The following is a 23896-nucleotide window of genomic DNA, read 5'->3' as shown; positions in this document are numbered from 1 at the left end:
TGAGTTTCACTGTGATTGGGTGTGACCCTATCCCCAACCTTCTGTGATGATGTTACCAGTGGATGCTGTTGGTTGTCGTACAATGTGAAAGGTTCTTTATTAATGCTGCGGAGCTTACAACATCTCTGTTTGTTAAAAAATAAACTGCATATTGGTCTCACTCTGTGTCCAATTTATTTGTTGTGGCATTTTACCTTGTTTATTTCTGACACTTATTTGGCCAGATGTCAGTATGCAGTTTGAATTTGCAATGAATATTGGGAATGCTGGTGTTTGAGCTCAGTGATGTTGTACTGCGTACTTTAGTTATGTAGCGGCAGCTTGTTAATATACTGTAACAGCAGACAAGCTTTCTACACAGCAGCCCTGCCCAGCAGCGAAAGGGTTAACGCTCAATTCAAAGTTTCTCTCTCATCTCTTTCTCTGCTCTATTCCCTCTCCTTTTTCTCTCATTCCCTACCTCGCGTTCTCTTTCTCTCCTCTTTCCGCTGTCTCTGTCGCTCTCTTTCTCTCCTCTCTCTCCCATGTGTGTATCTCTTTTTCTCTCCTGTGTGTCTCTCTTTCTCTCCCGTGTGTCTCTGTCTCTTTCTCCTGTGTGTGTGTCCGTCATTCTCTCCTGTCTCTGTGTGTGTATCTCCCTCGCTTTCTCTCGCTCTTTCCTCTCTCTGTCTGTGTGTGTGTCTCTCTTTCTCTGTGTGTGTCTCTTTCTCTCCTCTCTCCGTGTGTGTGTCTCTCTCTCTTTCTCTCCTCTCTGTCTGTCTGTGTGTGTGTGTGTCTCTTTCTCTCCTCTCTGTCTGTGTCGCTCTCTCTTTCTCTCCTCTCTCTGTGTGTGTCTCTTTTTCTCCTCTCTGTATGTGTCGCTCTCTCTCTCTGCCTGTGTGTGTGTGTGTCTCTCTCCCTTGCTATCTCTGCGACTCAGGAAATGATGTATAAACGTCTCTTGTCTGTTGCATTTTCTCAGGTCAACCCAGCTGTTTGCAGATCACAGTAATATGACTGCAGCTGTGAAAATCTATCACTGGCAGTGTATTGAGTGCAAATCCTGTAACCTGTGCGGGACTTCTGAAAATGACGTAAGTTTTTTTATGTCTTCATCATCCTGTAACTTACAAATGAAACAATTTTGGTTAGAAGCCGTCTCTCGAGTTGTGGGCACCCCAGGTAGCCTATACAGGGGAACATGGATCTGGGGAAACAGAGAACAGGGGAACACGGAACGGGGAAATGGACTTCCAGAAGGCATTTGTTAAAGTCCCTCATAAGAGACTGTTGTCTAAGATAGAAGCTCATGAAATTGAAGGTAAATGATTGACCTGGTTGGGAAATCGGTTGCGCAGCAGGAGACAGAGTAGGGATAATGGGCAGGTACTGGTAGGTATGATGGTGGTGTCCCGTAGGGATCTGTATTGGGGCCTCAACTATTCACTGTATTTATTAACGACTAAATGACGAGATAGAAAGTCATATATCCAAGTTTGCAGATGATACAAAGATAGGCAGCATTGTAGGCAGTGTAGATAGAAGCATAATATTACAAAGGGATATCGATAGATTAAGTGAATGGGCAAAATTGTGGCAAATAGATTTCAGTGTGGGCAAATGTGAGGTCATCCACTTTGGATCAAAAAAGGATCGAACAGGGTCCTTTCAAAATGGTGACAGGCTAAAAACAGTGGGGTCCAAAGAGACTTGGGGTCCAGGTACATCGATCATTAAACTCATGGACAGGGACAGAAAATAATCAACAAGGCTAATGGAACGCTGGCCTTTATATCTGGAGGACTAGAATACAAGGGGGTAGAAGTTATGCTGCAGCTGTACAAACCCTGGTTAGACCACTCCTCGAGCACTGTGAGCAGTTCTGGGCACCACGCCCAGGATAAATTGGCCTTGGAGGGTGTGCAGCGTAGGTTTACCAGAATGATACCCGCACTCCAAGGATTCAGTTATGAGGAGAGAGTACACAAAATAAGGTTGTATTCCCTAGAATTTAGAAGTTTAAGAGGTGATCTGATCGAAGTTATCAGATTATTAAGGGAACAGATAGGGTGGATAGAGATACTATTTCTGCTGGTTGGGGAGTCGAGGACTGGGGGGCATCGTCTAAACATTAGAGCCAGACCTTTCAGGAGTGAAATTAGGAAACAATTCTAGACACAAAGGGCGGTAGAAGTTTCGAACTGTCTTCTGCAAACGGCAATTGATGCTAGATCAATTGTTCATTTTAAATCGGAGATTTCTGTTAACCAAAGGTATTGAGGGATATGGGCCAAAGGCTGGTAGGTGGAGATAGGTCGCAGATTAGCCATGATCTCATTGAATGACGGAGCAGGCTCCAGGGGCTGAATGCCCTCCTCCTGTTCCTGTGTAACAGGCTCCAGGGGCTGAATGGGCCTCCTCCTGTTCCTGTGTAATGGGCTCCAGGGGCTGAATGGCCACCTCCTGTTCCTGTGTAACAGGCTCGAGAGGGTGAATGGTCTCCTCTTGTTCCTGTGTAACAGGCTCGAGGGGCTGAATGGCCTCCTCCTGTGTAACAAGCTCGAGGGGCTGAATGAGCCTCCTGTTCCTGTATAACAGGCCAAAGGGGCTGAATGGGCCTCTTCCTGTTCCTGTGTAACAGGCTCGAGGGGCTAAATGAGCCAAGAATCTCGCCCCATCACCGACCGCTCCCCCCCGTCTCTCTCTCCCCTTCACTCCCCCTCGCTCCCTCCCCTTCACCCCCCCTCACACTGAGGATGAAGAATTAGGGGTGCGCTTTGCCCCATTTAAAAAAAGACAAGTCGTAGTCAAATCAGAAGAGACTGCGGATGAGGGCGGAACCAAAAAAACAAAGAGAAGGGTGTACGAAGAATACTTAGTTCATGCTCCGGCAGACCCAGAGAAAATTGATAAATGGTCCAAGGAATTGTCCACTCCAAAGAAAGAGGGAGTAAAACGTGGGACCAATTGGACCGCTTAAGAAATATATATCAACTTCATCCCTGGGACGGAGTGCAAATTTTGACCATAATGGTGCCAAAAACACAGGGAAGAAAATTGCACGACAAGGTAGAAGAAGCTTTGGGGCAGAATGAGCAAGAATTAGACGCAGGATGGGAGGCGATTAAACACTGGCTGCAAGCCTTCAGTCCAGCTAAGACAGACTGGGGAAAAATTGCGGCCTGCCAACAGAAAGGAACAGAGGAGGTCCTGGAGTATGACGAGCGGTTTAGATGCACGTGGCTAGAACATTCGGGTATGAATAATACGGATGAGGAAATGGATGAACAAATGTTTGGACCCCTGAAAGCAGCTTTCGTGGCAGGTCTAAAGCCAGAACTGTCCAAAATGCTGAAGGTAGTATTACCGGACTGGGAAGGTAGAGGAACTACCTTTGCAGCATTGGTGGATCGATGTAACCAATTAGATCAGGATATGGGAGCTAAAGTCCGAGCTGTACAGGCTATGGGATGGAAATCCCAGGATTCCGATAAACAGTTATTAGGAAAATTACCCGGAAAATGTCATTATCGTAGGAAAAAGGTCACTGGGCCAAGACGTGCAGGGCAAAACAGCAAGTCATGGCTGGGGAAGAGGACGCAGCCAGGGATACAATTCAGCCAACAAACCAGGCTTGTCACAAGATAACGACCTCATAGAAGCATTTAAGCGACTGATAATACAACAACAGAAGGAGTTACTTGGGATAGCAAAAAACGTTTAGAGCCCACCCTGGCCCCCCTCCTCGCACTAATACAACAAAGGGGAGATGGGCTATATGTAACTGTGAGGGTGGGCGATAAGGATGTGGACTGTCTTTTAGACACAGGGGCGGAATTAACATGATTACCCCTATAATATGGAGACTTTTTGCCGTTGGATGGTAGGACACGTACAGCCTATGGAGTTGGGGGCCATAAAATGGAAATTAAAAGGACAACACCGGTACTTATAGGGCTGGGTCCACATGAAATAACCACGCCGGTCTGGATAGGCCCAGTAGAGCAACCCCTTTTGGGAATGGACATTCTAATCCAAATAGATTCATCATTGCATTTCGAGGATGGTCGGGTGACATGGTCAATTAGAACTTGGAAGAAAGAAGAATTGAAGGAACACCCGATATGGGCTAAAGATAAGAACGATTGTGGCCTACTCCAGATGGAGCCTGCATCATTTACAGGGACCAAGCCTCCATGCACTAAACAGTATCCCATCAGTCCAACTGCCATCGCGGAAATCTTACCGGTTATTCAGCAATTGGAGAAACAAGGGGTGCTTATTAAAACGCATAACTCCTCCAATAGCCCCGTGTGACCGGTACAGAAATCTAATGAGACTTGCCGTTTGACTGTCGATTATAGGAAAGCTAACCAGTGTATTGATCAAAAAGCTCCTTTGGTCGCAGATCCCTCCACCATTTTTAATGCCCTCAAACCGGAACATAAATATTTTTCGGTTATAGATATGGCCAACGGATTTTGGTCGGTGCCTCTGGCACCGGAGGTTCGACAGTGGTTTGCTTTCACGGTCCAAGGACAACAGTATACTTGGACCCGGTTACCGCAGGGTTTCCACAACAGCCCTACGGTATTCCACATGGCTTCACAAAGCCATTTGCGAGAATTACCTCCCCTGTCATCCACAGTCATCCAATATGTAGACGATATCCTGCTAGCTTCAAACACGGAAGAACAGCATGAACAAGATTTACGAGCTTTGCTGGATCACCTTCGGCTGAAAGGACATAAAGCCAGCATCGACAAAGCACAAATATCCCAAGAAGAGGTTGTATACCTGGGACAAAAGATTTCACAAGGAAAGAGAGAACTTACCCAGGATAGAACTGCAGCCATTCGGGCTGCTAAAAAACCCACCACTATTCAGGAATTAAGGTCTTTTTTGGGATTGTGTAACTTTAACAGAAATTGGATTGACTCCTTCACACAGCTTGCTCAGCCATTGAATGATATTTTAAAGGGGAAACGTGCCTCTAAAGAAGCCATCACCCTCACTAAAGAACAGCAAGAGGCCTTCCTGAGTTTGAAAAAGGCTTTGTGTTCGGCACCGGCTCTGGGAATCCCCGACAGTGGTAAGCCATTTACCCTGTTTGTCCATGAGAAAGAAGGATATATGACAGCTATACTGACACAAGAACATGGGGATCGGCAAAGACCTATTGGCTATTATTCGGCAAAACTGGATGCGGTAGCCCTCGGATGGGGAAGTTGCCTAAGGGCCATGGAAGCTACATGTTGAGCGGTAATGATCACTGCGGGTCTAGTCCTCGACCAAAAGCTGATTGTCAAGTGTCCCCACACCGTACACGCTTTGCTGTCTATGAATAGAATGTCTCAGGTGACAGCAGCAAGATGGACCCGCTGGACAGCAGTTTTGGAAGCTCCTAATCTCCATATCGTCCGGGCCAGCCCGGTTAATCCCGGAACCAAGCTCCCGATGTCAGAATCGAGGGAGCAAGAGGGGAGAGAATGTGAAGAGCATGACTGCGTGGAGATTTTAAAAGAAACAGAAGAAGCAGCCTTAACAGCAGAGGAGCCTCTGCACAACCCAGACCTCATCCTGTTTACAGATGGTTCCTCCTTTGTTGACAATGGTACCAGAAAAGCAGGATGGGCAGTTACAACCTTATATGAGGTAGTGGCAAAAGGAGGTTTACCCTCAGGAACGTCAGCACAACAGGCCGAGTTACGGGCCCTGTCAGAAGCATGTCGAATAGCAGAAGGACAGACAGCTAATGTCTACACAGATTTGCGTTGTGCTTTTGGAGTCGCTCACGACTTTGGTATGTTATGGCGGAAAAGAGGATTCCTCACTGCTGCTGGTACACCTATCCAAAATGGAAAAGAAGTCCGAGACTTACTGGAGGCCATACAATTACCTCAGGAAGTGTCCACCCTGAAGTGTCAGGCCCATACCAAGGAAAATACCACAGAAGCACAGGGAAATGCCCTAGCCGACCAGGCAGCTAAAGATGCCGCCTCACAGGGTGCTCCTCCAGAAGAACCAACACAGATGTGCAGATTGAAAGCACTCAGGACTCTGACATGAGACCTTCAAACAATGCAAGGCGAGTGCTCCCGAGAGGAAAATTGGACATGGATTGAGGCAGGAATTAAGCTATGCGAAGATGGTGTCTGGAGACAAAGAGTTACCGACAAGCCAGTCGCGCCACAAGCGCTTATGCCTTTTTTAGCCCAACAGATCCACTCGTGGGGACACTTGGCCTCACAACAGATGACGGCACGGTTCCAGAAAAGCTGGTGGGGTCGGGGATTTAAAAAACATGCCCAGCTGGTAACAGACCGCTGTGTGGTCTGCCAGAAAAATAATTCTGGACCCATCACGGTAATGCCCCAACTGAAGCCCCCTGCCCCTGTCGGACCATTCCAGCATCTGCAGGTTGATTATATATCTCTTCCTTCATGCCAAGGATACACTAACATTCTTGTCATGGTCGACAGATTCTCTAGATGGGTAGAAGCTGTCCCAACTAAAAGAGCCACAGCCAATCACACTGCAAAGGTCTTGTGTAAGGATTACATTCCCCGATGGGGAGTCCCAAGTAGCATTGACTCAGATCAGGGAACACACTTCACAGGTGCTGTCTGCCAAGAAGTCTGTAGGTTACTGAACATTACGTGGGATTTACACTGTCCTTATCATCCACAATCATCAGGACAAGTAGAGCAAATGAATCGAACTCTGAAACAACGGCTTGCCAAATATCACCAAGAAGGAACACCATGGCCCCAGGCACTACCAATAGTGCTATGTAGCATTAGGGCAACCCCGAACAGAACTACAGGTCTAAGCCCATTTGAAATTATAACAGGAAGACCCATGTCGCTGCCAGGAACTATCGATTTACGGAAAGCTGATGTTCACTTAATGAGTGACACTTTGTTATCATACTGTCAGAACTTAACCAATGCTATTAGTTCTGTTTCCCAACAGGTATCGGCAGCTTGGGGTAATCCACCCGGAGGAGGACACAACATCATCCCGGGAGTCTGGGTGTATGTGAAAAAGTTACATAAAGAATCTTTGGGTGCCAAGTGGAAGGGACCTTATCAAGTGTTATTGACCACCCAGGCAGCTGTTAAGGTCCAAGGAAAGAAAGCCTGGATCCACGCTTCACACGTTAAACGAGCACCCGTAACTGAAGCTGAAATCTAATAAGGACAATTACTTTTTGCGAAAATGTATAAATTTACTGTAGTATTGATTGTAGGTATTCTAAACATAGGCCTACTTCTTACTAGCCGACCCTCTGCACCAAAGGGAAATAGTAGAGTACCAAGGGAATTACATGTAAATACCTTTCACTTTTATATTGTTTGCTTATGTTGATTAAATGTTATTGCGACCAGGCGGCTGTCCCACATGTGAGACACCTTGCAGGTCCCAGCAGACCGTCTGTACGTGGCACAGGGGTATGTTATGCTTAAGGGAAGGTTGTTTACTGGTTGAATTAAGATATTGATTTGGATTAAATCAGAATATGGTTAATTAACCTACTAAAATGGAAGTCTTTCCATTGTGGCCACGATGGAACTCGGGTTGGTGTAAATTTGTGTGGAAGCTACTAGTCCGGACATGTGGCGAAACACATCAACAAATTTTAGAAGGAAACTCTATTAACATGTATGAAATTATTTTGTAGAATGTTTAACCAGTGATACCTGATGTTTTATGATTCAGTTTGTGAAAGAGTCAAAGGGGGGATTGATAGAGAATTCAAACAGGCTGCATTTAGACAGGCTGTGAAAAAACACAGGCCACATTGCATTAACTTATCAATCAACTTGACATTTTCGGACCTTGGGTAGCGAGCCAATTAAAACGCTAAAAGAATATTGATTGAGCCAATAAGGTCAAAGAAGGCGAGTTCTTTTCTGTAAACTGAACTTGGTATAAAATACAGCCATTTTGACCATGTGTCGCGAGGGGATTTGAGTACAGGGGCAGGGAGGTGTTGCTACAGTTGTACAGGGCCTTGGTGAGGCCACACCTGGAGTATTGTGTACAATTTTGGTCTCCTAACTTGAGGAAGGACATTCTTGCTATTGAGGGAGTGCAGCGAAGATTCACCAGACTGATTCCCAGGATGGTGGGACTGACCTATCAAGAAAGACTGGATCAACTGGGCTTGTATTCACTGGAGTTCAGAAGAATGAGAGGGGTCCTCATAGAAACGTTTAAAATTCTGACGGGTTTAGACAGGTTAGATGCAGGAAGAATGTTCCCAATGTTGGGGAAGTCCAGAACCAGGGGTCACAGTCTAAGGATAAGGGGTAAGCCATTTAGGACCGAGATGAGAAGAGACTTCTTCACCCAGAGAGTGGTGAACCTGTGGAATTCTCTGCCACAGAAAGTGGTTGGGGCCAATTCACTAAATATATTCAAAAAGGAGTTAGATGAAGTCCTTACTACTCGGGGGATCAAGGGGTATGGCGAGAAAGCAGGAAGGGGGTATTGAAGTTTCATGTTCAGCCATGAACTCATTGAATGGCGGTGCAGGCTAGAAGGGTTGAATGGCTTGCTCCTGCACCTATTTTCTATGTTTCTATGTGTCTCAGTAAGACAAAGAAACTGGCAATCAGCCAGCAGTTTGTTGCTCTCTGCCAAGATTAAAAAATTAAAACTACAATCGGAGTTCGTATTTCATTGGAAATTAAGAGATCTAACACACAGAAAACAGCACACCACAGCAATGCTGACTATTAAAAGACTGATATAATGGGCTTATCCTGAAACATATTGTGGCCGATTCCCGCAGCTTATTTTAGAACTGGTATAGAGGTGTGTAGGAATTCAACAACAAAGGAGGAAAGCCGATTACATCCTGCGATCTACAATGGAGACCCTCCCTGAACTGTGAAAATGTTACTATCCCCCACAGCCAGTGTTTATTAAAAAGCACAGATTGACAGAAGATTAACAAAATCATTTCAATTTTTAAGATTCATGAACTGTATAAAAAGCTTTGAGATGTAGAGCTTTGAAGGACAAAATCGCACTGACCATGCGTGCTGTAGTGCACAGTGCTGCTGAATAGCGGGAGGGTTTGGAACAGGGTTGACTACTGGCCTGGGCAGCCCAGACTGGAGTTGTGGCTGAATAGAGGAAGCGGGGCTGGACTAGCTTATTGCAAAGGTCTGCTGGGTCTTGGTTCTGTTTGTTGAAATGTCTAATAGGACAGTGTAGTATTAATATTAATATTTAGATCATTGGGTTTTTTCAATCCTTTAGTAAAGTGCCACAAGCTCAGAAATAGTTCAAGCACAGCACTGCTCTCGGTCCTAATTCCGAGGCGGAGTTTGAGAGGCCAGTCCACTTCTTCATGTTTAAAAATCATGGGAAGTGCAAAGCATCTACTCAACATCAGATTTCACAAAGCAACCCAGTACCTAGAGGCTTTAGGACTAGTTAACTTATAACCACAGCCTCTTTCAAAGAGGGAATATTTCACAGGCACGATGTGGGCTGGCCATAGCACGGCTAGATAATGGGAGCTGGCAATAATCACGCCTGGGTTGATTGCAATATTGATCAATGGGCAAAGTGTCGGAGTCTTTGTTTGCTTTCAATGTATGGAAAAAAACCAGGTTCATGTTTTAGTCCCAAAGTGCAAATGTGTTGAACATTGACTGCATATATCTAAATAAAACGGATTAAAAATATATAAAGATTAAAGAATTAGGGTCTGTTTACACAAGCAGAAGCCTTTTCCTTAAGTTGTTCCAAGCACAAGCGGCAGCTCCAGCTCCCTGCAGGTGAGAAAGAATGTAGTGTTTAGAAGACAAACTCCAAGTCCAATTCACAGAAACGACAGATCATTGTTAACCTCAGCCAGACACCACAGCAGCAACAAAACCTTTCATCATTACATCCTCTTTCAACTGCTTTCTTCCACTCCTTTCACTCAATCCTTTTTTTGCAAGATTGCATTTTTTTCTTTTTAATGTTACTTTATTCCCAGCACCCACCTGGGCACGGTTTACATGGACAGAACCTTTATTCCCAGCACCCACTTGGGCACTGTTTACATGGGCCAAACCTGGACACCAACTGAGGGAGCTGGTCATTGCACTCAGTGATAGGCAACTACCCTCAGCTCTCCTTCTCTCAAAGGGTCTCTCCTGCAACTCAAGACCTCCATCCAAAAGACAAAGACATTACTGTGTGTTTTTTTTAATATTCGTTCCTGGGATGTGGGCATCGCTAATTGCCCTGAGCTGCCATCCACGCTGACTTTGTTACACTGGAGTGGTTGCGAGGCCATTTCAGAGGGCAGTTGCTGTGGGTCATACAGGCCAGACCGGGTAAGGACGGCAGATTTCCTTCCCTAAAGGACATTAGTGAACATGTTGGGTTTTTCCAACAATCATCTCCAATTCCAGATGTATTTAATGAACTGAATTTAAATTCCCCAGCTGCCATGGTGGGATTTGAACTCATGTCTCTGGATCATTAGTTCAGGCCTCTGGATAACTAGTCCAGTAACATAACCACTCTGCTACCCCTGTGGAGTGTTTGGAGGGGCAGGGACACAATTGCAGCTTGACTTGCCCCACCATCGCTGCAACCACCAGCCTCCGGGGCCTCACTTCCTTGCCCAAGATGGAGGGAAGGTAATTGATGAAGCAGCTAAAAATGGCTTGCTGGTGGCTCAGTGGGCCAATGTACCACACAGTGGTACTGATGGTGTCGAGCTTCTGGAGTGTTGTTGGAGCTGCACTCATCCAGAGAAGTGGAGAGTATTCCATCACACTCCTGACTTGTGCCTTGTAGATGATGGAGAGGCTTTGAGGAGTCAGGAGGTGAGACACTCGCCGCAGAATACACAACCTCTGACCCGCTCATGTTGCCACAGTATTTATATGGCTGGTCCAGTTAAGTTTCTGGTGAATGGTGACCCCCAGGATGTTGATGGTGGAGAATTTGGTGATGGTAATGCCATTGAATGTCAAGGGGCGGTGGTTAGACTCCAGCTTGTTGGGGATGGTCATTGCCTGGCACTTGTGTGGAGTGAATGTTACTTGCTATTATCAGCCCAAGCCTGAATGTCTTCCAGGTCTTGCTGTATGCGGGCATGGACTGCTTTATTGTCTGAGGAGTAGCGAATGGCACTGAACACTGTGCAGTCATCAGCAAACATCCCCACTGCTGATCATACGATGGAGGGAAGGTCATTGATGAAGCAGCTGAAGATGGTTGGGCCTAGGACACTGCCCTGAGGAACTCCTGCAGTGATGTCCTGGGGCTGGGTTGATTGACCTCCAACCACCACAACCATCTTCCTTTGTGCTCGGTATGACTCCAGCCAGTGGAGAGTTTTCCCCCTGATTCCAATTGACTTCAGTTTTACTAGGGCTCCTTGATGCCATACTTGGTCAAATGCTGCTTTGATGTCAAGGGCAGTCACTCTTACCTGACCTCTGGAATTCAGTTCTTTTGTCCATGTTTGGACAAAGGCTGTAATGAGGTTTGGAGCCGAGTGGTCCTGGTGGAATCAAAACTGGGCATCGGTGAGCAGGTTATTGGCGAGTAAGTGCCGCTTGATAGCACTGTCGACGACACCTTCCATCACTTTGCTGATGATTGAGAGTAGGCTGATGGGGCGGTAATTGGCCGGATTGGATTTGTCCTGCTTTTTGTGGATAGGACATACCTGGGTAGTTTTCCACATTGTGGGGCAGATGCCAGTGTTGTAGCTGTACTGGAACAGCTTGGCTAGAGGAGCAGCTAGTTCTGGAGCACAAGTCTTCAGCACAACAGCCGGGATGTTACCGGGACCGATAACCTTTGCTGTATCCAGTGTGCTCAGCCGTTTCTTGATATCATGTGGAGTGAATCGAATTGGCTGAAGATGGGCTTCTGTGATGGTGGGGACCTCAGGAGGAGGCGGATATGAATCATTCACTCAGCACTTCTGGCTGAAGATGGTTGTGAACGCTTCAGTCTAGTCTTTTGCTCTCATGTGCTCGGCTCCGCCATCATTGAGGAGGGAGATATTCATGCAGCCTCCTCCTCCCGTTAGTTGTTTAATGGTCCACCACCATTCACAACTGGACGTGGCAGGACTGCAGAGATTTGATCGCTTAGCCTTGTCTATAGCATGCTGCTTCCGCTGTTTAGCGAGTTGTTAACCTGTGGAATTCCCTGCCGCAGAGTGTTGTTGATGCCAGTTCATTGGATATATTCAAGAGGGAATTAGATATGGCCCTTATGGCTAAAGGGATCAAGGGGTATGGAGAGAAAGCAGGAAAGGGGTACTGAGGTGAATGATCAGCCATGATCTTATTGAATGGCGGTGCAGGCTCGAAGGGCTGAATGGCCTACTCCTGCACCTATTTTCTATGTTTCTATGCATGTAGTCCTGTGTTGTAGCTTCTCCAGGTTGGCACCTCATTTTTTGTTACACCTGGTGCTGCTCCTGACATGCTCTTTTACACTCTTCATTGAACCAGGGTTGGTTTCCTGGCTTGATGGTAATGGTAGAGTGAGGCCATGAGGTTACAGATTGTGGTGGAATACAATTCTGCTGTTACTGATGGCCCACTGCATCTCATGGATGCCCAGTTTAGAGCTGTTCTGAATCTATCCCATTTAGCATGGTGGTAGTGCCACACAACACAATGGAGGGTGTCCTCAGTGTGAAGATGGGACTTTGCCTCCACAAGGACTGTGCGGTGGTCACTGCTACCAATGCGGTCATGGACAGACGCGACAGGTAGATTGTTGAGGACGAGGTCAAGTAGGTTTTTCCCTCATGTTGGTTCTCTCACCACTTGCTGTAAGCCCAGTCTGTCAGCTATGTCCTTCAGGATTCAGCCAGCTCAGTCAGTAGTGGTGCTACCAAGCCATTCATGCTGATGGACATTGAAGTCCCCCACCCAGAGTATAGTCTGTATCCTTGCTACCCCTCAGTGTTTCTTCCAAGTGGTGTTCAACATGGAGGAATACTGATCCACCAGCTGAGGGAGGGTGGGAGGTGGTAATCAGCAGGAGGTTTCCTTGCCCATGCTTGAACTGAAGCCATGAGACTGCATGGGGTCCGGAGTCAATGTTGAGAACTCCCAGGCCCACTCCCTGCCGACTGTATACCAGTGTGCCTCCACCTCGGGTGGGTCTGTCCTGCCGGTGGGACAGTGATGGAGGAGTCTGTGATATTGGTGGAAAAGTATGATCCTGTGAGTATGACTATGTCAGATTGTTGCTGGACTAGTCTGTGGGACAGCTCTCCCAATTTTGGCACTAGTCCCCAGATGTTACGGAGAGGGACTTTACAGGGTTGACTGGACTGGGTCCGAAGCTGGTGCCGAGATTGATGCCGAGTGGTCTGTCCAGTTATATTCTTTTTATTGTTTCTTGTAGCCATTTGATACAACTGAGTGGCTTACTGGACCATTTCAGAGGGCAGTTAGGAGTGAACCACATTGCTGTGGGTCTGGAGTCACATATAGGCCAGATCGCGTAAGGATGGCAGATTTCCCTAAAGAACATTAGTGAACCAGACGGGTCTTTACAATCTTGTAGTTTGATGCTCACCATTACTGACGCTGGTTTTTTATGCCAGATTTATTAATGAACTGAATGTAACTTGCCCAGTTGCCGTGATGGGATTTGGATGCGTGTTCCTGGATCATTAGTCCAAGCCTCGTGGCATTAGCCCAGTGACGTTAGCACTGTGCTCCGTACCCACAGTGCAGTGTATGTGCACAGTATGGTAACAGTAAGCACCTAGACATGCAATGACAAAGTGCCGGTTTGAAGCCTGTCAGAGCCCATAGGCATCAGCACCAATCAGAGAGTGGAAGACCAATCAAATCCCAGCGTCACTGGCATTCTGACCACATCTGCCAAAGGCTTGCTGAGCAAACAGCAGCAATATTTCAAAACTCGACAGAGGCAACCAATGGACGCACACCGACATTGCCGCGGAGGAACTCTATCTGCAGAAAGAAAATGGAGTCAAGTGAGGGAATGAGAGATTTCATAACTATCAAACCACATTGCAACAGTGGTGAGTGGAATGAGTATTCCTTCTGGAGGCAGCGTCATGGCGGGATTTAAACAGTACATATGATAACCACGGTCGCAGTCATCACAAAACAACAACTGCTCCTAGAAAATAAAAACACAATGCAATTTATACATTCAACAAAGAAAACTCAAAATGGTCTCAAACTGTAATTAAAGAATGACAAAAAAATACACTGGAATTCTACAGAATGTATATTTTCATTGAGAAACCTCAGAGTTGAGTAGATGTGGAGAGCGTCAAAAATGAGCCCAGAAAAGTATTGGTTTGGGAGGATGGGGAGTGCTGCAGTGTCGGAGGGGCAGTACTGAGGGAGCACCGCACAGTCAGAGGGGCAGGTACTGAGGGAGTGCCGCACAGTCGGAGGGGCAGGTACTGAGGGAGCGCTGCAGAGTCGCAGGGGTAGTACTGAGGGAGTGCCGCACTGTCGGAGGGGCAGTACTGAGGGAGTGCCGCACTGTCGGAGGGGTAGTACTGAGGGAGTGCCGCACTGTCGCTGGGATAGTACTGAGGGAGTGCCGCACTGTTGGAGGGGCAGTACTGAGGGAGTGCCGCACTGTCGGAGGGGCAGTACTGAGGGAGTGCTGCACTGTCGGAGGGGCAGTGCTGAGAGAGCGCCGTGCTGTCGAAGGGACAGTGCTGAGGGAGTGCCACGCTGTTGGAGGGGCACTACTGAGGGAGCGCCGCACTGTCAGAGGGGTAGTACTGAGGGAATGCTGTACTGTCGGAGGGGTAGTACTAAGGGAGTGCTACACAGTCAGAGGGGCAGTACCGAGGGGGCAGCTCACTGTCGGAGGGGCAGTGCTGAGGGAGCGCCGCACAGTCGGAGGGACAGGACTGAGGAAGCGCCGCACTGTCGGAGGGGCAGTACTGAGGAAGACCTGCACTTTCAGAGGAACAGTATTGAGGGAGCGCTACATGGTCGGAGGGGGCAGAAGGAAGGGAGTGTTGCACTGTCGGAGGGGCAGTAATGGTGGAGTGCTGCATTGTCGGCGAGGCAGTACTGAGGGTGCGCTGCACAGTGGGAGTGGCGGTACTGAGGGAGTGCTGCACTGTCGGAGGGGCAGTACTGAGGGAGCGCCGCAATGGGGGAGCAGTACTGAGGGAGCGCCGCACTGTCGGAAGAACAGTACTGAGGGAGCGCCGCACTGTCGGAGCGACAGTACTGAGGGAGTGCAGCACTGTCAGAGCAGCAGTACTGAGGGAGTGTGGTCAGTGCTTCAATGCTGGGGATGTTGGCCTGGACACACTCCACTGGGCAGGCCACATAGTTCGCATTCCAGACACAAGACTCCCAAAGCAAGCGCTCTACTCGGAACTCGTTCACGGCAAACGGGCCAAAGGCGGGCAGAGGAAACGTTACAAGGACACCCTCAAAGCCTCCCTGATAAAGTGTAACATCCCCACTGACACCTGGGAGTCCATGGCCATAGACCACCCTAAGTGGAGGAAGTGCATCTGGGAGGGCACTGAGCACCTCGAGTCTCGTCACCGAAAGCATGCAGAAATCAAGGGCAGGCAGTGGAAAGAGCATGCAGCAAACCTGTCCCACCCACCCCTTCCCTCAGCGACTATCTGTCCCACCTGTGACAGAGTCTGTGGTTCTCGTATTGGACTGTTCAGCCACCTAAGGACTCATGCTAAGAGTGGAAGTAAGTCTTCCTCGATCCCGAGGGACTGCCTATGATGATGACTGAGGGAGTGCTGCACTGACGGAGGGTCAGTACTGAGGGAGCGCCGCACTGTCACAGGGGCACTGCTGAGGGAGTGCCGCACTGTCACAGGGGCACTGCTGAGGGAGTGCCGCACTGTCACAGGGGCAGATCTGAGGGAGACCTGCACTGTCGGAAGGGTAGTACTGTCGGTGGGGGAGTACTGAGGAAGCACTGCACAGTCAGAGGGGCAGTGCTGATGGAGCGCCGCACAATCGGAGGGGCAGGATTGAGGGGACGCCACACTGAGGGAGAATCAGAACTGAGGGAGCGCTGCACTGTCGGAGAGACAGTGCTGAGGCGTGCCGCACTGTCGGAGGGGCAGTTCTGAGGGAGCGCCTCACTGTCGGAGGTGCCATCTTTTAGATGAGACGTTAAACAGAGGGCCCGTCTACCCTCCTAGGTGGATCAGAGTTATCCTCGGTGTCTTTGGCCAATATTTATTCCTGAACCAAAATAACAAAAACAGATTATCTGGTATTTATCACATTGCTGTTTGTGGGAGATTGCTGTGCGCAAATTGGCCACCGCGTTTCCCACATTATAACAGTGAGTACACATCAAAAAGTACTTCATTGGCTTTGAGCCACCTGGAGGTTGTGAAAGGCGCTATATAAATGCAAGTGCTTGTGTTTGTTGTGGAAACCGATACTGTATTATGATAAGCTGATGGTTATTGAGGAAGCGACATGCCTTGTGTACAGGAAGCCAGGACACAGGATGAATGAAGGTTGGTGTCAAAATGTGCTGGGTAGAGAGGGAATCGCTCTGCTCATCACCAGCTCAGACCCAGAGCACTAGACCTTAACCAACTGGCACTGAGCACAGTCAGCCATCAAAATCATCCCCCAAGTGTTGCAATGTCCTTTCTGTAATACATCGGCAGTGGGGGGGGGGGGGGGGGGGGAAAGAGAGGCAGAGAGGGGAGTGGGGGGGGGGGTGAGAGAGTGCGGGGGGGGGGGGGGAGAAAGAGAGAGGGCGCGAGAGGGGAGGGTTTAGAGAGAGGGCGCGAGAGGGGAGGGTTCAGAGAGAGGGCGCGAGAGGGGAGGGTTCAGAGAGAGGGCGCGAGAGGGGAGGGTTCAGAGAGAGGGCGCGAGAGGGGAGGGTTCAGAGAGAGGGCGCGAGAGGGGAGGGTTTAGAGAGAGGGCGCGAGAGGGGGGGAGAGAGCACGAGAGGGGGGGAGAGAGCACGAGAGGGGGGGGAGAGAGCACGAGAGGGGGGGAGAGAGCACGAGGGGGGGGGAGAGAGCACGAGGGGGGGGGAGAGAGCACGAGAGGGGGGGGGAAAGAGAGCACGAGAGGGGGGGGGAAAGAGAGCACGAGAGGGGGGGGGAAAGAGAGCACGAGAGGGGGGGGAAGAGAGCACGAGAGGGGGGGGAGAGCACGAGAGGGGGGGGAGAGAGCACGAGAGGGGGGGGGAAGAGAGCACGAGAGGGGGGGGAGAGAGCACGAGAGGGGGGGGAAGAGAGCACGAGAGGGGGGGGAAGAGAGCACGAGAGGGGGGGGAAGAGAGCACGAGAGGGGGGGGAGAGAGCACGAGAGGGGGGGGAAGAGAGCACGAGAGGGGGGGAGAAGAGAGCACGAGAGGGGGGGGGAGAGAGCACGAGAGGGGGGGGGAAGAGAGCACGAGAGGGCGGGTGGGAGAGCACGTGGGGGAGGGGAAGGATAGAGAGTGGAGGGGAGGATAGAGAGAGAGCATGAAAGGGGAGGGGGGAAAGAGAGAGTTGAGGTGGGGAGGGGGAGGGGGGAGCGCTCGGGGGTGAAGGGGAGGAAGCGAGGGGGGGGGGAAGGGGAGAGAGCGAGGGGGGGAAGGGGAGAGAGCGAGGGGGGGGAAGGGGAGAGAGCGAGGGGGGGGAAGGGGAGAGAGCGAGGGGGGGGAAGGGGAGAGAGCGAGGGGAGGGAAGGGGAGAGAGCGAGGGGAGGGAAGGGGAGAGAGCGAGGGGAGGAGGGGAGAGAGCGTGGTGGGGGGGAGGGGAGAGCGTGGTGGGGGGGAGGGGAGAGCGTGGTGGGGGGGAGGGGAGAGCGTGGTGGGGGGGAGGGGAGAGCGTGGTGGGGGGGAGGGGAGAGCGTGGTGGGGGGGAGGGGAGAGCGTGGTGGGGGGGAGGGGAGAGCGTGGTGGGGGGGAGGGGAGAGCGTGGTGGGGGGGAGGGGAGAGCGTGGTGGGGGGGAGGGGAGAGCGTGGTGGGGGGGAGGGGAGAGCGTGGTGGGGGGGAGGGGAGAGCGTGGTGGGGGGGAGGGGAGAGCGTGGTGGGGGGGAGGGGAGAGCGTGGTGGGGGGGAGGGGAGAGCGTGGTGGGGGGGAGGGGAGAGCGTGGTGGGGGGGAGGGGAGAGCGTGGTGGGGGGGAGGGGAGAGCGTGGTGGGGGGGAGGGGAGAGCGTGGTGGGGGGGAGGGGAGAGCGTGGTGGGGGGGAGGGGAGAGCGTGGTGGGGGGGAGGGGAGAGCGTGGTGGGGGGGAGGGGAGAGCGTGGTGGGGGGGAGGGGAGAGCGTGGTGGGGGGGAGGGGAGAGCGTGGTGGGGGGGAGGGGAGAGCGTGGTGGGGGGGAGGGGAGAGCGTGGTGGGGGGGAGGGGAGAGCGTGGTGGAGGGGAGGGGAGAGCGTGGTGGGGGGAGGGGAGAGCGTGGTGGGAGTTGGGGAGGGAATGTCTGGGTGAAGGGGAGGGAGCGACGGGGGGGGGGGGGCGGAGGGGTCGGTGATGGGAAGAGAGCGAGGGAGAGGAAGGGGAGAGAGCGAGGGGGGGAACAGGGGAGATTGGAAGGTAAAAAAGTGTGACACGTTAAAACAGTGACTGCACGTCAAAAATACTTAACTGGCTGTAAAGCGCTTTGAGATGTCCGGTGGTTGAAAAAGGCGCTCTCTCAATGCAAGTCTTTGTTATCGTCTTTGAATTTGAGCCAGTACTGAAGCTGGGGCCGTAGCACTGATTGTAACCCGATAGCATCACTCCCTTGCTGTTGTCCTCTGCCATGGTTTATAAATGCCAGGCTCACCTCGGTGGTTTTGTCCTTCCATTTCACAACTTTGTATGTGTCAAGCCCCAGGTCTCTCTGTTCCTGCACCCCCGCTAAAATGGTACCATTTACTTAAATTGCCTCTCCTCATTCTTTCTTCCAAAATGTACCATTTCACACTTCTCTGCGTTAAACTGTCATCACCATGGGCAGTCCCTCGGAATCAAGGAAGACTTGCTTCCACTCAAAGTGAGTTCTCAGGTGACTAACAGTCCAATACGGGAATTAGAGTCTCTGTCACAGATGGGGCAGACTGTGGTTGAGGGAAGGGGTGGGTGGGACAGGTTTGCCGCACACTCCTTCCGCTGTCTGCACTTGTTGATGGCATGCTCTCAGTGACGAGACTTGAGGTGCTCAGCGCCCTCCGGATGCTCTTCAACCACTTAGGACAGACTGGTCTTTGGCCACGGACTCCCAAGTGTCTGCCCATTAAATTGTATCTGCCCTGTGTCCACCCTAACCATCAGTCTGTGTCCTCCTGAATCCGTTGCTATTCTCCTCGCACTTTACTACATTCCTAAGCTTTGTGGCACCTGCAAACTTTGAAATTGTGCCCTATATAAATTGTACCTGAACTATCGCTTCCTTCAAGGACTCCCATTGTTCCTTTACTGTTTTATCTGCCAACCCTTGGATTGCAATTCACCAGGTCTCCCAATCCCCCTGAGCACCCCTCCCCCCCATCTTCCCAGAGCTCCCAATCCCCTGGCTGCCCTCCGTGCCCCTACCCCCCCATCTCCCCGGACCTCCCAATACCCCCGGGTGCCCCCTGTCATCCCCCCGGGTGCCCCCTGTTCCCCCCCCCGGGTCTCCCAATCCCCCCGGGTGCCCCCTGTTCTCCCCCCGGGCCTCCCAATCCCCCCGAATGCCCCCTGTTCTCCCCCCATCCCCCGGGCAGCCCCCATCCCCCCGGGCCTCCCATCCCCCGGGCAGCCCCCGTCCCCTCGGGCCCCCCCCCCCAGCATCCCCGGGTGCCCCCCGTCATCCCCCCGGGTGCTTCCCAATCCCCCCTCCGGGTCCCCCGTCCCCCTGGGCCAGATCCCTTCTCAACTCACTGAAATTAGCGCTCCTCCAATTGGAAGAACTTATTTATATTTATTGCGCCTTTTTACAATCTCAGGATGCCCCAAAGACCTTTGCAGCCAATGAAGTACTGTTGAAACACTGCCGTAATGTAAGAAATGCTGCAGCCAATGTGCACACAGCAAGTTTCCACAAACAAGTGATAATGACCAGATATTCTATTTTTTCTTAAATCTCTATTGGTTGAGGGATAATTATTGGCCAGAACACGGAGGAGAACTCCATCTGCTCTTCTTCCAATAGTGACATGGGATCTTTTAACGTCTCATCCGAAAGACGGCACCTGTGACAGTGCAGCACTGCATTGCACTACCAGCCTGTATTATGGGCTCAAGTCTCTGGAGTGGGACTTGAGCCCACAACTGTGTGACTCAGAGGCGAGGGTGCTGCCACTGCCTGAATATGGTGCAGTATCTGAGGAGGTCAGACCAAGAGAGTACTTTCAACTTTGATTGTTGCTGGATTTCTCATCTGGCACAACCCTCAAATCCAAATCCTTGCAGTGCATTGTTCCAGCTTACCCCTCACCCCTCACCTGCTCGGTGCACCCTCTGTCCCAACTCTCTGCAACTTCCTCCCGAAATCTCGCACCACTTCAAAAGCCTCCTGAAAATTGACCTCCTTGGCCATAAGAACAGAACATAAGAAATAGGAACAAGAATATGGCCCCTCGAGCCTGCTCCGCCATTCAAAACGATCATAGCTGATCCGATCATGGACTCAGGTCCACTTCCCCGCCCTCTCCCCATAACCTCTGATTCCCTTATTGTTTCAGAAGCTGTCTATTTCTGTTTTAAATATATTCAATGACCCAGCTTCCACAGCTCTGAGGCAGCGAATTCCACGGATTTACAACCCTCAGAGAAGAAATTCCTCCTCATCTCAGTTTTAAATGGGCGGCCCTTATTCTAGGATCATGCCCTCTAGTTCTAGTCTCCCCCATCAGTGGAAACATCTTCTCTGCATCCACCTCATCAATCCCCCTCATTATCTTATACGTTTCGATAAGATCACCTCTCATTTTTCTGAAGCCCAACCTACTCAACCTTTCCTCATAAGTCAACCCCTCATCCCCAGAATCAACCTAGTGAACCTTCTCTGAACTGCCTCCAAAGCAAGTATATCCTTTTGTAAATATAGAAACCAAAACTGCACGCAGTATTCCAGGTGTGGCCTCACCAATACCCTGTATAACTGTAACAAGACTTCCCTGCTTTTATACTCCATCGCAATAAAGGCCAAGATACCATTGGCCTTCCTGATCACTTGCTGTACCTGCATACTATCCTTTTGTGTTTCATGCACAATTACCACCAGGTCCCGCTGTACTGCAGCACTTTGCAATCTTTCTCCATTTAAATAATAACTTGCTCTTTGATATTATCTCCCAAAGTGCATGACTTCACACTTTCCAACATTATACTCCATCTGCCAAATTTTTGCCCACTCACTTAGCCTGTTTATGTCCTTTTGCAGATTTTGTGTGTCCTCCTCACACATTGCTTTTCCTCCCATCTTTGTATCATCAGCAAACTTGGCTACGTTACACTCAGTCCCTTCCTCCAAGTCGTTAATATAGATTGTAAATAGTTGGGGTCCCACCACTGATCCCTGTAGCACCCCACTAGTTACTGATTGCCAACCAGAGAATGACCCATTTATTACGACTCTCTGTTTTCTGTTACTTAGCCAATCCTCTTTCCATGCTAATATATTATACCCCCAACTCCGTGAACTTTTATTTTATGCAGTAACCACTTCTCCTGCTCCTGTTCAGATCAGCTACTGAACTGCAAAGCTACTTAGGACATTTGCTATGTTAAATATGCGAGAAATGTATGTAGCATTTGAAAATAAATCTAAAAATATTGGGATACTCAAGGTCATTTCAGTAAACTAGATAAACACAACGTTAATACGTTTAATACTTTTGGAACTATTCAGAAAGCTTTTCACTAACTGTGTACCAGAAGTATTTCCATCTATCAAATAACTACATGAACAGCAATCTTTTGCAAAGTTTGGCCATGCATGGTTGGTTTGGCTTGGCCAATAAAGTGCCACTATTGTGTGACGGTATGCTCAGTTACAGCACAGATCAGCTGTAGCAATTAGGCTTTATGTGAAGCAATTATTGAATTGTCCTTTAAAACATATTTCTTGAGGGATTTCCTGGTATCTGATTTCCCTTTCTTCTACTGAGCAGTGGGAAATGGACTCGAGACCGACCCCTCAGATACTACACCATTATGGCAGTCACTCACCGACAAGGAGTCTCCCAATTGTTAAAACTGAACAAACTAGTGGGGCTCATTTTCTCACTATGGTATTTTAACATGCCAGTTAACACATTCAAGTAAAATTCCTGTCTTAGCAATTTAACATAGAAACATAGAAAATAGGTGCAGGAGTAGGCCATTTGGCCCTTCGAGCCTGCACCACCATTCGATAAGATCATGGCTGATCATTCCCTCAGTACCCCTTTCCTGCTTTCTCTCCATACCCCTTGATCCCTTTAGCCATAAGGGCCATATCTAATTCCCTCTTGAATATATCCAATGAACTGGCATCAACAACTCTCTGCGGCAGGGAATTCCACAGGTTAACAACTCTCTGAATGAAGAAGTTTCTCCTCATCTCAGTCCTAAATGGCTTACCCCTTATCCTAAGACTGTGTCCCCTGGTTCTAGACTTCCCCAACATCGGGAACATTCTTCCTGCATCTAACTTGTCCAGTCCCGTCAGAATTTTATATGTTTCTATGAGATCCCCTTTAATCCTTCTAAACTCCAGGAATAACGGCCCAGTCGATCCAGTCTCTCCTCATATGTCAGTCCAGCATTCCGGGAGTCAGTCTGGTGAACCTTCGCTGCACTCCCTCAAATAGCAAGAACGTCCTTCCTCAGATTAGGAGACCAAAACTGAACACAATATTCCGGGTGTGGCCTCACCAAGACCCTGTACAACTGCAGTAAGACGTCCCTGCTGCTATACTCAAATCCCCTAGCTATGGAAGCCAACATACCATTTGCCTTCTTCATCACCTGCTGTACCTGCATGCCAACTTTCAATGACTCATGTACCATGACACCCAGGTCTCGTTGCACCTCCCCTTTTCCTAATCTTCCGCCATTCAGATAATATTCTTCCTTCATGTTTTTGCCCCCAAAGTGGATAACCTCACATTTATCCACATTATACTGCATCTGCCATGCATTTGCCCACTCACCTAACCTGTCCAAGTCACCCTGCAGCCTCTTAGCGTCCTCCTCACAGCTCACACCGCCACCCAGTTTAGTGTCATCTGCAAACTTGGAGATATTACACTCAATTCCTTCATGCAAATCATTAATGTATATTGTAAATAGCTGGGGTCCCAGCACTGAGACACCCCACTAGTCACTGCCTGCCATCCTGAAAAGGACACGTTTATCCTGACTCTCTGCTTCCTCTCTGCCAACAGTTCTCCATCTACGTCAGTACATTACCCCCAATACCATGTGCTTTAATTTTGCACACTAATCTCTTGTGTGGGACCTTGTCAAAAGCCTTTTGAAAGATCAAATACACCACATCCACTGATTCTCCCTTGTCCACTCTCCCAGTTACATCCTCACAGAACTTGAGAAGATTTGTCAAGCATGATTTCCCTTTCATAAATCCATGTTGACTTGACCGATCCTATCACTGCTTTCCAAATGTGCTGTTATTTCATCTTTAATAATTGATTCCAACATTTTCCCCATTACTGATGTCAGGCTAACCGGTGTCTAATTACCTGTTTTCTCTCTCCCTCCTTTTTTTAAAAAAGTGGCATTACATTAGCTACCCTCCAGTCCATAGGAACTGATCCAGAGTCGATCGACTGATGGAAAATGATCACCAATGTATCCACTATTTCTAGGGTCACTTCCTTAAATACTCTGGGATTCAGACTATTAGGTCTCGGGGATTTATCGGCCTTCAACCCCATCAATTTCCCTAACACAATTTCCCACCTAATAAGGATATCCTTCAGGTCCTCCTTCTCATTAGACCCTCGGTCCC

The 23896-nt window shown here is 49.5% G+C and overlaps 1 protein-coding gene across 1 annotated transcript in view; it reads right to left on the bottom strand.

Annotated features, from left to right (window-relative positions):
* Window positions 1-8717: 8717 nt before the first annotated feature.
* The window catches only part of LOC139250506 (zinc finger protein DPF3-like), a 214377-nt gene continuing 199198 nt past the window's right edge, over window positions 8718-23896 (bottom strand). Inside the window, exons 14-15 of the mRNA XM_070872883.1 lie at window positions 14051-14130; window positions 8718-9772 (exon numbers count right to left, since the gene is read on the bottom strand). Coding sequence (XP_070728984.1) covers window positions 9700-9772; window positions 14051-14130 — 153 coding nt within the window. The 3' untranslated portion in view covers window positions 8718-9699. The remainder of the gene's footprint in view (window positions 9773-14050; window positions 14131-23896) is intronic.

This window comes from Pristiophorus japonicus, unplaced genomic scaffold, assembly GCF_044704955.1.
Source record: "Pristiophorus japonicus isolate sPriJap1 unplaced genomic scaffold, sPriJap1.hap1 HAP1_SCAFFOLD_383, whole genome shotgun sequence".
Taxonomy (NCBI): domain Eukaryota; kingdom Metazoa; phylum Chordata; class Chondrichthyes; family Pristiophoridae; genus Pristiophorus; species Pristiophorus japonicus.
The sequence above is the reverse complement of the archived record's forward strand: the minus strand, read 5'-3'. Positions and strand labels throughout refer to the sequence as shown.